Genomic DNA, 12,889 nt, shown 5'->3' on the forward strand with positions numbered 1-12,889 from the left:
TTATCTATGTAGTTTATAATATCAAATAACTTGGCCAAAATTACTATGAAAATTCAAATTTTTTTTTATTTTAACAGAGAGTACACATGTCTTTTTTTGTAAGAATTTGAAAACTATGGGAAATCACAATGAAGTGTCAGACCAAAAATACCTAAAAGAAAAATATAATGAGTTAGAGACAACAGCTGATAATAGTGACATTACACCAAAATTTAGACAAATAAAACCTTTTACAGTAAGTTCAATACTTACTAACAAAAACTGTTGGATAGTGACAATTAATTATGACGTTATCAACAGTATGAAACCTGTCTATAGGGCATGAGATGAATAATGTTAACATTTTAAATACTACAAAATGTAGTTTAATTATGCCATTTTTTAAAAATATTTTATACTTAAGCAATTAACATTTTATTATATAATTCAATAACCTTGTCATTTTTAAGTAATTTTTATTTTTAAAGTACAATTTTCCAAAGTAGGTACTTAACTTGTAACTTGTATCTGGTTACAATTAATTGAGAAACTTGCCCAGACTTAGAACTTTGTATTAAATTTTCAACTTTTTGACCAAGTCAACATTTACAGGAAAAGTTTTAAAAATCAATAAAATTTTTTTTTTTCATTTAATAAAAAATATATATAGCTCAAGCGTTCATATACTTTGAAAATGTTATCATGTATAGAAAATGCTAATATAAACTTTAGGTGAAAATGTTAAGTATGTACAGTTATTTGTTTTTGATTTTGTCAAATACCAGTTTTGCATAAAAATTCCAATTTTTATGGCCTAATTTCAAAAGTATTTTACATATGATCTCCCCAAAGTAACAACTAGATCCAATTTGTTATCAGAAATGTTTACTGCCCTAAAATGGTGATGAGAGACAAAAATTAAACACACACCATGGTAAAATCAATACTTTCATCGTTTTGCTCAGAATCAAAATATTGCAATTAAAGCTATAGACTAGATAATAAACAATTAATATATTATGATCCATCAATCAATAATAAAAGTTGGTTGAATTTATAGTGGTACCCAAAGCACAACTCACAAGTCTATGGTTAGATCTATGTTTACAATTTTTTAAACATATAACTTTTATATAAATAATATATGTATGTTAGAATCAATTTGTTACTATCATAAATGAACACCTTCATAAAAACAGATTATCTTTACAAATAAATAAAAATACCAATATAATAATTTAATTATTTTTCATGTACTTCCAAAGTATAAAAAAAACAACATGGTAATTAACAATGTATAAAAAAATTAATCAAAAGTTATGACTATATATAAATGTATATGTGATAAAAAAGAAAATATTTATACATATTATATAGAAATAGTCATACTTAAAACAACCACGTAAACAATCTAGTCAGTCTAAAATAAATCAAAATTATGATTAGTTTTTAATACTTAGCATATAAAGCATAACAACTTCAACCTATAAATTATTGGCAGTCAAAAAGTGTTATACTAAAACAAAATAGTACAATTTTCCTTAGAATCTACTTCGGTTTGTGGTGATTAGTTTGTTCTGAAAAAATTATATTTCATTAATTAAATTAACATAAAAATAATTATATTCTTAATGCTTATATAATAATTTATCAGATATCAATAAATAATATAGTGGTGACATTAGATAGTTTTTATATCATAGTATTAAACCTGTGTTGACACTCATTTTTGGCTTTTAAGATTTGGTTTAGGTCAAGTTTATGACGTAAGAAAACAAAAAACCGAGATTTAATTATAAACAGAATCCTAATATTTGGTGTTAAACTTTGATTTTAGGTTATTTTTTTCAGCGCTTCATAAGTTAAAGGGGACTCAATATTTTCTGTCTTCTTCTAACATAATTTTAGATGTGTTTTTTGCTAAACATATTGATCTTATGAAGCGACAAGAATTCTAATAATAGATTTGAATTTGTGGCCAAGACTATTTGAGATTGAATTTCTCCCATTTTTTACATTATCCCCTAAATTTCTAAAAACGTTATACTAAAAAATGGTCATATTTTAATTTTTTGAGAAGTTAAAATTAGAAACAATACAAAAATGTGTGGTCAAAGTCGATCTCAAATAGACTTGACGAGAAATTCAAATCTGTTTTCACAATTCTTATTGCTACACTATATCAATCGGTACATTTAACAAAGAACACGTCTAAAATCCAATGTCGCAAGTGTTAAACCAAGACTGAAAATCAAGGTATCAATTCTCCTTAACTAATATTATAATTTAAAATCATTCTTACCACTGGGTTTTCTTTTGTAGACTTCTCCAAACCGTGACATATACTTTCTGATGTATTCGGCAACTTTATCTTTTGTACTATCACTAATTTTTAATTTGTCTACTTTTTTTAATTGTAACTCTTTCAACAACACATTTTCGTTAATCTGCAAAAAATAATTTAGTGTTTCCAAAAATAAAATTATAATTAATATTTTTTAGTTACTTTTTTGGCAAGATATTTAAAATCTTCATCGCTTCTTATACGTCCTTGTTGGCAGGTCTTTTTAGCATATGATCCCAAAGTCTTTACTATTACAGTAGCCATTGAATGATAATAGTCAATTACTTTCTTCATTTCTTTTCTGTTATCAGGAATAAGTTTTAATACATCCACAGATAAAGACATCATACTTATAGGTATCTTATGATTTCTTTGACTACGTAATTGGTCCAATTCAGTTGACTTGTCTCGTAAACTAATGCGCCTATTTCTTGATGCTTTGAATTTTGCAACAATAGGCGTGATGACTTGATCACTAGTTGTATCAAAACCAGGAATTAGCAAATTATCCTCACCTTGGACAGCAGAAGTAGAAGGCTGAAAAATAGATTTAGGTTCATTTCGTATTTCAAATGGATAACACTTCATAAGAGGCTTTTGTTTCACAGTATTTTGATTCAAATTAATTGGTCTTACTTCTGAGTGTGGCAAATTTGGTGATGTCTCACCTTCTATCCAGAATGTAACTCTTTTTTCTTTAGGTTTTTTTAAATAGTCATCCACATTCATACTACTTTGTCTCTTTAATGCTGATTTTGTCGTATTGACAAGACAATTTTTCAGTGCTAAACGATGTATACTACCCTTACGCATTATATTACGTTTAGTAGCTGGTATTTTATCATGGTTTCTTTTTAAACCTTTCAGTTTAATACCCCATTGTCGTTTTACAACAGCCACGAAACCATTTTTAGTTTTCACATGACCAACTATTTGTTTTAAAACTTTTGGTTTCATGTTCTTATATAATTCAATTTCTTTGTCAGTTTCATGATATGTAATTATATTAGAGTTGAGATTTTTTGAAACAAACTTTTTTGGTACTGAGTTTTGATTGTCAGGTCGTAACACCTTTTTTAACAAAGAATTAAATATGGCATTTGCAAATTTATTATTTTTAGATACTTGAATAGTTTTAGGTGTTGGCATCAGATCTTCACTTAATGTGTTAGAAGTCACACCGGTTTCTTCGTTGATGAAAACAATTCTTTTATCGTTATCACAAATAGACTTCAACTTTATATCAGATGAGGGCACCTTTTCAAGTTTTGTATCATTTTTTTGTTTTAAGTTCTTAACTATAATTAATTTTGATGGTTGATTTTTAAAAGAATTACTAATAACTTTAATTCTTGCTAATAAATCGGCACCGGATTGTACAGCTCTTGTACAAGGTTTCTGGGAATGTTCCGTTGCTGTATCAACAATTTTATCTGGATTATAATGCGTCCGTAAACTCTCATTGATCAAATTAAAGACATTAGTTTCAGCTAATTTAAGTAGATGTTTTGTTGGAGATAGATCTGGTGATTCAATATTTTGATCAACAGGTTTATTGTTTGATGTAATCTTATTTTGCAGTTGCGTTTCCAATGATTGACTAGATGTCAGTGGTGGAGGAGTATAATAAAACGTTGGTTGATTAACTACATGGTAATCAGAGACTTGAGACTGTGTATAAGAATACTGTGGAAATTGGAATTGAATTAATGGTTGTTGCATTGCTTGTGGTGTCATGTAACTCAAACAAGAATTTTCCATACTATAATTGATAGTTGAATCTGAAATGGAACATTTTAATAATATTAATGAGCAAATTAACGTAAAAATACGTTAAATATAAAAGACATGTAAATACATTCTGTATCCCACAAGGATTTAATAGTATTAAATATAGTATATGATATGTATAATATAGAGTAAAATGTAAAGTTAAGTACTGAGTATAATTTTGATCTATACTATAAGCCAGGAGAGAACATTATCTTTTTGCAATTGCAGACTGATGGCAGTGACCAGTCCAAGACCCCACTTCCCCCCCACATTATAACAATATAGCAACATATATTTGTATTTTAAAGCTTTAACCATTGCCGAACGTACCAAACATTAACAAGCCACAGTTGTTGAGTGGGGGATGTACAGGATTGGACAGGTCAAGGTAATGTTTTCTCCTGGAGCAGATATTAATTGGTTGATATCAATACATTTTTAATGAGGAATGTTTTCATATGGCTTTGTATTTGATTTTCTTGTTTTTTAAATTGAAAATATGTAGAATTATATGTTGTATTTAACAGCAATTTTATTCAAATAAATATTCAAGTTAATAACATACTTATATTACTTTGATCTACATGCGTTGGTTGTGTTGTAGAATCCCATCTTGTATTTTCACTAATTCCGTTATTATTTAATGTTGAATTATTATAATTAAGGACATTTATTGTTTGATGATGGTGTAAATAATTTTCATCAGGTTGTTTTTTAACCACTCCCTCGACTTTTTCATACCAATCATCCATCACTTTCTTCCTAAACCTAAATCAGAAAAAAATAGTAATGTCAAAAAAATGTGTTGTTACTTAAATGTATATTAGTATTTTACATTTTTTGGCGTTCTTGATCCACTTTAAATTGATATTCTTTTCTCAATTATATACGATCCAAAGATATAGTTTGTTGATTCCGTACTTTATTTACATATTTATTTGAATATTTAAACCTATTTAGTATTACAAACATTTTAATTGAAAACAAAATTATTTTATTTAGTATTTAATTATAACTAACGTTTTTCGATCCAAAGTTGTTATGTCTATAGGAGATTGATAACCATTATTTATAAGTTTACTTGAATCTGTAATTGATTTATTTTGATCTATTTTTTTTGGAATTTTAAACACCATTTTCAATACAATCCACTTTTTCCACAAAGCTCTAGATTTTTCCACCAGACTATTTTTCATTTCATTATCATTTGGCAATAAGCTATTAATTTCTTGACAGTGGTTTTGAATTTCTGTAGCAGGGTACTCTAAACTAAAAAATATCAAAATAAATGTATTATTGCAATTTAACAAAAGGCAGTTAAATTAACTCTTATGATGATAACATTTTATTGTTCTTCTGATATTTTAAGGTAAAAGTAGAGCTATTTCAAAATTAATTTATCTTCAGGTATAATTTTTTGAAATTATACACATATACATACCAAATTTTAATAGTCATTCAATATTCAATTAAATAATTAAAAAAATAATTTAAGAATAGTCATTTCTTTTTCTGAACAGTTTTCAAGAATATAAATCATAAATTATTGAAATATTTTAACAATTATAAATTTTACAATTCAATATTATTAATAAGAAATAAACATAAATCTAAGAAAAGCCAGACAGTATGACAATACTATTTCTTTTCTCATATTTGCAGAGACTTAATGCGTTTCCCGTACTATGTAGATAACATGCAAAATAACAACCCAAAGAAATAAATAAATAAAAATATATCAGAAATATTAATTTTTAATATCAAATCTGAGTTTTGAAATCAACCAATGGAAGAATGCAGTATCACTTTATGGAAAATAACTAAATATAAATGAATTGATAAAAAGCGTGCAACAGAAAATATTCATAAAGTTGCAAGGTATTACTATTTAATTTCCATACAATTTGTTTGTTGGTTTATTGTATGAAAAATAAATAGTAATACCTTGCAACATTTATCATAATATAATCGCATGTAGGGTATAATAGTTTTTAAAAAATGCAGTAATTTCTGGCACTCAAAGTCAGCAACATTTACTATCCCTGTTGTATACTATGATTTAAGAAGCTATAAACATCTACAAATAACAATTTAAATATGATTTTAAGATTTAGAAAGGACTAGTATCAATTTGAAGCACTAGTCCTAATCAATAAATGTAAAAACAAAAATCATAAAAAGCCAATACATTCTTCACAGCATATTCTATTAAGTTAAATATTAATGAATGCATAAAAAATTCTCCTAAATTAATTAAAATTAATATTTGATTTTAGAAACCTTTCAATTTTAGTTTTGACGTCTTGTGGTATTTCAGCCCATTCAGCAACAACATCTAACACTTTAGATTTAGTAATTGTATTTCTATTTGTAATTGGTAATTCAGCTAAGATTTCTAAAATCTGTAAGTTTTAAAAATTAACTTTGAAACATATTTATTATTATTAGATTATGTAAATGTACCATTAATTTAAATGATTCATTTTCATTTGAAGTCATCCAGTTATGAATAATACTAAGTCCACTGAAATCCATAAATAGTCTTTTGTTCATATCATGTTCTCGTATGAATGTTAAGACATGTAAACGACTGATGCTGTCTGTAATGTGTACCATAAGTCTATTCAAATTCAATGTTGCCATTTCTTGATCAGCTTTTAATCCAGTTTTTAATTTGGCAATTTCTGTTAATTGTCTGCCCAACTATCAACAATTTAATTAATTTACATATAATCCAAATAAAAAATCTTTATGCACAATTAAATGTAAGGAAATTACTAATAGTAAAATTATGCATAATTATGTAAGTTGTCAAATTTCAGTCCATACAGAGCAGCTTCTAGTGGCAAGTATTGTTGTAAGTTTGGGTTCTTAATTTCTTATGGAAGTCAAATAAATATTATTAACCCTATTAACTCTTTGCTCTTGCAAGTTACTCCTAACTTTTTCAGTTCCTCAAGTAATCATGTAAGCGGTGAGAATGTTTCTTGAAACTCAAATATGAAAAATCAAATTTAAGGAATCCATCGTAACAAATAAAATTAGAAACTTTTAAGACCATTATTTATGGCTTGTAAGAAGAGGTCGACACTTATATCATTTGTTTTTTTTTTTTTTGGTTTGGTATAAAATCTAGTAGTGCTATGGAAGTGTATGTAGTGTTCACAACGTTCAATTATGAAATGTGAAAGTGGTTTCTTTTTTGCTTTTTCCAAAGATTTTTTTTGTTTATTTTTGTTATTTATCCGGTATGCAATGAATTAATGTTTAAAAATTAAATTACAATTTAGCGAATTACATTTTTCTTACTGCATATCTGTACTATAATATACATTTTAGTTATTGTTCATGAACATTTAAATAAAATTAATAAATAACTAACACTGCAAAATTAAAACTTATTAGAAATGTTTTCATACATATTTAGGCCAATTTTTGTATTATAAAATGTATGATGAAGCAATGAAAGTATATTTACTACTATATAATGTGGTCTAAGAAAAGTCAAAGAACATATCTATCTACCTTTCAAAAAGCTGAGTATGAAACTGGACAGTAAATTAAAAATATGTAGAATAGTTTTGTAAGTAAAATAATAAATAATACCTCTCTCAGTTTATTTTCATCATTATAAGCAGTTCTCTTTTCCAAATGTCTTTTTTTTCTTTGTTTTTCCTCAGGTTTTGATACAAAAATATTTTCATTAGCACTTTCGCTATCCTCCGAACTATTATGATCAGCAATTTGAGATGATTTATTAATGTATCCACGACATTTTGATGAACCACAATAACAAATCTGAGCTCCGTCTCTGAAAATTTAAGAATTGTTTAGAATAAATATAAATGTATGAGATTTAAATATACAATAATTTTACCCAAAGATTTGAAAACTATAATCAAATGTAATTTCTTCGCCCTTTTCAATATGCCGGGTGCTAAAGAAACCAATACGAGATTGACCCAATACATGCCACTAAAAATCAAAATTTGAATTTTTTAAGTGTAAGATTATTTACGGCTAAAATGTATTGCCTGTAATCGGTGCAATTTAAAGATGTATACGTACACATCACCTAGTTCTAATACTTGTAAATACAATACCAGATACAAAAATAAAACTTATAAGTTATCAAAATAACAAATAATAAGATTGATAAATGTAATAACAATATGGGAATGTGGCAATACAAGTAAGTTAGATATCGAATTAAAATATAAAGACGAAAAAATATTGAATAGTATTAAATACTTAATAATTAAAATATTTAATAAATAGAACGAGTTATTAATTGGTATCAGTTTCAAAAACTTACCTTTTCACCAACTGAATTTGGATCACAGCTATGGTTAATAAACCTAGTCACATTTCCTTTTGAAGTGGAATCAATAATTTCATCAGGATTTAATTGTACCATATAATTTAAATTTTTATATTCTTTTTTTGTTAGACGATTACACATTTCGTTATAATCAATAACTTCACCAACATATTCACTAATTAAAACACCTCTAAACAAAATAAAATGCAATTGTGTTTAAAATATAAAATAATATATTATAAAAAGTTGAATACTATTAATTTTTTTTTTAAATGTTGTATACTTGGGAATATCTTCAACAGCGCAAATTCCATAACCTTTATTGTCAGTTTTAATAATGTTAGTTTTCTTGAATTGTTTATTTTGAAACTGTTTATTAGTACAATATCTTTTAAGAGAACAACCAAAACCACTACAAAAAATTGTAAGACATAAAAATATTTAATACATGTAAAGAAAAAATAAAGTATAAGTAATTGAATTATTACCATTCAACTTTAAGCAGTCGGTTGAGACATCTATCATCACAACCTGTATTTCCTTCAATTATATCTTCTTTAGATAATGTACACTCACAATAATCATTTATATCGCCAGATATTACCCTAAGAATATAATATAGCATAATTTAAAAATAAATATTATATGGCTAAAAATATATTATACTAGAATGTTGTCTCTGTCTTACTAACATATAACATAGTAAATTTTAAGTCCAGAATAATCCAGTTTACTGTTTTTTATTTGTTAATGTCAATTGATCTATCATCGAATAATTATAATAACACTATTATCTAGGGTCCCACTAAAGTATATAATATTTTTATTTTAAACCAAGTTATTAGCATTTTAAAAATGTTTAAATGCTCACAATTTGCTTTAAAATTGATACATAAAAAAACTACATAAGGCCAAAGACAGTCTTATCTTTGAATTTGATAATATATACATTAATTACTCTAATATACAAATAATATAGTTAAAAGAATTATTTTAAATGTATAATTATTATAATGAGTGGTTGTAAGACGGAGACAACACATCATGGTATTAACAACCTCTTCAAACAAAATATAATTAATAAATATAAATTGTGTTATTGTACCGTTGTTTCAGCTTACGTAACACAGGAATTTCAGAAGGAGGATAGGATTTCAAAGTCTGCCTGAAAAAAAAAAAGTAATGAAAAGGGTTTTGAAATAAACGGTAAAAGCTTAACTGAGATATGATTCTAAGCAAGCCTTGGTTTTTTACATTTCTTACCTATTAGGTCTATACACATTTTCATCAACTAATGTAAAATTGGTAGCTTTTAATTTTTCATCAAATTCTTTATCATTACTTCTTGCTTCAAGTAATTGATTTTTGTGTTCTTTGTAAATTTCATCAGCTACAAGATCATAATTAACTTCTGGAACTTTCATATCATCAAGCATTTCTACATAATTATTTTTAGGTTTAATCCTTTTCGACTGTCGTCTTTTTTTTTTTGGAGATTTTTTTTCTGGGTTTTGGATTTTAAAACCATCAATCACAGAATCTTTTAATTGATTTAAACCATCAAAACTTTTAAAGCGTTTAAATGAACAGTGAGTTTTTTTCAATATGGAATCACAACTTTTAGAACGTATTTCTCTGAGTTTATAAATGGGATAACATTTGAAATTTTCCAATCCAGATAAAAAAGATTTAGGTACCTCCGAATTAGTATTTTGATATTTTTTATTGTATAGCATTACATCCATATTTAACTCATCAGATTGATTAAGCTTATTTACATTTTCCACAGATACTACATTTAGTTCTGTAACATTTAATATTTTGTTACTCAAACCATCAGAATCTCTACAATTTAAATCACAGTCGTTTATATAATATGATTGTTGGGAAGTATTTTTATTTGTTGTATTCTCTTTCTGAGCTAATTTGTTATCTTTGCTTAATAGTATCTCATTTAAATTTATATATTTAATAGCATTAGAAAGATTATAATAGTCTTCTTTTTCTAGTAACCTAATATTATCCTTTATATCTTTTTTAAATGAGAACTTAAATTTCCATGGTACAGAGGCTCGACGAATGGGCTTTGATGGTAATTTATCAACAATTTCACTCATATTATTAACACTCTTTGATTGAAAAATTGAAATAGTGTTCCAGTCCATAGAAGTATGTCTTCTGATGATATTAGATTCTTGAGATATATTGTATTTCAATTTGTCTTCTTGGTCATTGTCAGATGTATAAGACAAATGTTTTTTATGTCCTTTTTCGTTAAAACTTTTGGAAGAGATTTTTTTTTTTTTTCGGTTTGATTGTCTATATTTTGTTCTGTTACTGGTAGTCCTACGAGATTTTCTTAATTCTAAAGAATTAAATTCAGAATTATAATCAGTACTATCATTTAAATCACTTGATGAAACATCTGTAACAGTATCAGACGTATCAAATGAAGACTGCGACTCTTCCATCATTTCTATCTGACAAGATTGTGTCCACCGAGATTTGACTTTTACAGGCTTTTGATAATCCACTGGAGGACTACTAGAAGACATTTTAAATTGAATTTATCTACAAATAAATGTATTTTTTTGTTTTGTTTTTAAATTGGTTGTTTGATTTTGTATTAAATAGTCCATCTGTCAAAAAAAAATGTTTATACTTTATAAGATAAATATAATTAATATTACAAAAGAGTAATAATAGTTGGTTTTCTGTTGATTAAAAATCATTGCTTTATCTCAGTGGTCGGGAGTAACGCGCTAATTATAGTAACCCTACTGTAACATGTGTCTTTATAAGTAGATATTAATGTAACGTTGCTACAATACACCTAATGCAGTGAAATACTTGAGTGCGCTGCGCTAGAAATTTTTATAAGCATAGCAAAAATTACTTTTATTTTGTTGGTAACTTATCTTACAAAAAAGGAGCGATAAAAAACTATTTTTTTGGTGGGAGTAGCTATAATGTGAATTTGAATACTTGACTACTCTTTTCCAGGTTAAGAGTAAACTGTGTGGAGAATGAACCGTCAAATATCACTGGACCCCCAAAGCAATGTAATCGTTGGTGACTGTTGTTAATCAACGTCACACTGATGGTCTTGGCTGCTACCATAAATTTGCTGAAGCACAGACCCCCTTAATGACTATAATTGGGAACTTACCATAGACCATTCAGAAAACTTTGGATAGATTATGAGCTGGGGTTGTTAAAACAAACAGATGATAATTTGTTATAATGTAGACTATATAGTGGCACAAAGTACAATTTGGCGTTAGCTAATGAAAAAGCGTTTGAATTATTAGAATCTACTGGCTCACATACCAGATTTAATCACTACTATACTTTGTCTCAAAAAAAGAGAACAATCACTTTTTGTGAATCACGAATGATGCGATTGGCGAGTCAAGAATAACATGATCACACCAATACTGGAAAGCTGATGAGAGATGAGCAGCATTGACATTGGCCGACTGATTGTTCTCTTAGGAAACATAAAGTATTGTACTATACAATTATATTATGTAAAAGTGAAATATCTTATACAATTGTACAGCATGTCATCTTACACCAAAAGAAAAAGAATCCTAATGTTACAAATATTTTTATAAGTTATAACTAGTGATATAGCAATAAAAACAATCAATCAATACAAGCAATTAATCTGGCCAAAGTATGGAAGACTTAATATTTAAATACTCTAGTCTGCTGTTTTTTTATGTTTTTTTTTTGATTGGTAGATTAAATACAAAAATACTATAATCAAATTAATAATGAACATGACCTAACCTAACCTTAACTTTTAAGGAAAAACTTAAAAAACCTTTCATACAAGTGTCTGTGGTATGATTTGGAAACAGTAACTCTAATAATAACATTGTAATATAAATTTAGCAAATAAATAAAACACAAAAAATAATTGTATCTCACAATTAAAAGACGTATTCTATGTCCATGCTGTGGGTACGAATATGAACAGTTGATAGAGGCTGGTTCTAAAATAAAACAGATCACAATTGGTAAGTTATGATTCTATCAGTTAATTTAATAGAATATTACTAAATACTCACAAACAATTATGTGTAAAGTAGTAACGTATCCACATCTAAGTCTAGGAGACATCAGAGAATGAGAAATAATACAATATTACTTGCTAAATCGACCATTCCCTTTCGAAATTCGAATAAACTACGAAAAATATGGCAATAGGAATAACCGAGAAGATCTCACGCGAAAACATAACAAGCTATGCACTATGCAGTTTGAAGTAGCTTGCAGCGCTCAGGCTTAACGCTGTGCGATCGAGGACGTTATCAGTTATCACAGAAATGATTAATCATATTGTAGGAGATCTACCTATCACATTATTCCATGCTAACATCTGGTCAGAGACTTTTAAAATTAATTTAATTGGCTAGTAAAAAAGAACAATTATTCACCATTGAGCAAACCTTTAAGAGCAAACC

At 26.9% G+C, this 12,889-nt stretch overlaps 1 protein-coding gene across 1 annotated transcript; it reads right to left on the minus strand.

Moving 5' to 3' along the window:
- Positions 1 to 1,444: 1,444 nt before the first annotated feature.
- On the minus strand, positions 1,445 to 12,729 carry LOC111039330. The gene is given in 17 exon segments (XM_022322802.1): positions 1,445 to 1,556; positions 2,282 to 2,426; positions 2,486 to 4,104; positions 4,671 to 4,864; positions 4,932 to 5,048; positions 5,117 to 5,365; positions 6,377 to 6,498; positions 6,560 to 6,799; positions 7,703 to 7,907; positions 7,974 to 8,071; positions 8,412 to 8,607; positions 8,701 to 8,829; positions 8,906 to 9,022; positions 9,523 to 9,582; positions 9,681 to 11,056; positions 12,354 to 12,418; positions 12,494 to 12,729. Coding segments are annotated over 15 exon segments (4,812 nt in total). The 5' UTR covers positions 10,973 to 11,056; positions 12,354 to 12,418; positions 12,494 to 12,729; the 3' UTR covers positions 1,445 to 1,527.
- Between the last annotated feature and the right edge of the window lie 160 nt (positions 12,730 to 12,889).

Source organism: Myzus persicae, unplaced genomic scaffold (assembly GCF_001856785.1).
Source record: "Myzus persicae strain clone G006 unplaced genomic scaffold, MPER_G0061.0, whole genome shotgun sequence".
NCBI lineage: Eukaryota > Metazoa > Arthropoda > Insecta > Hemiptera > Aphididae > Myzus > Myzus persicae.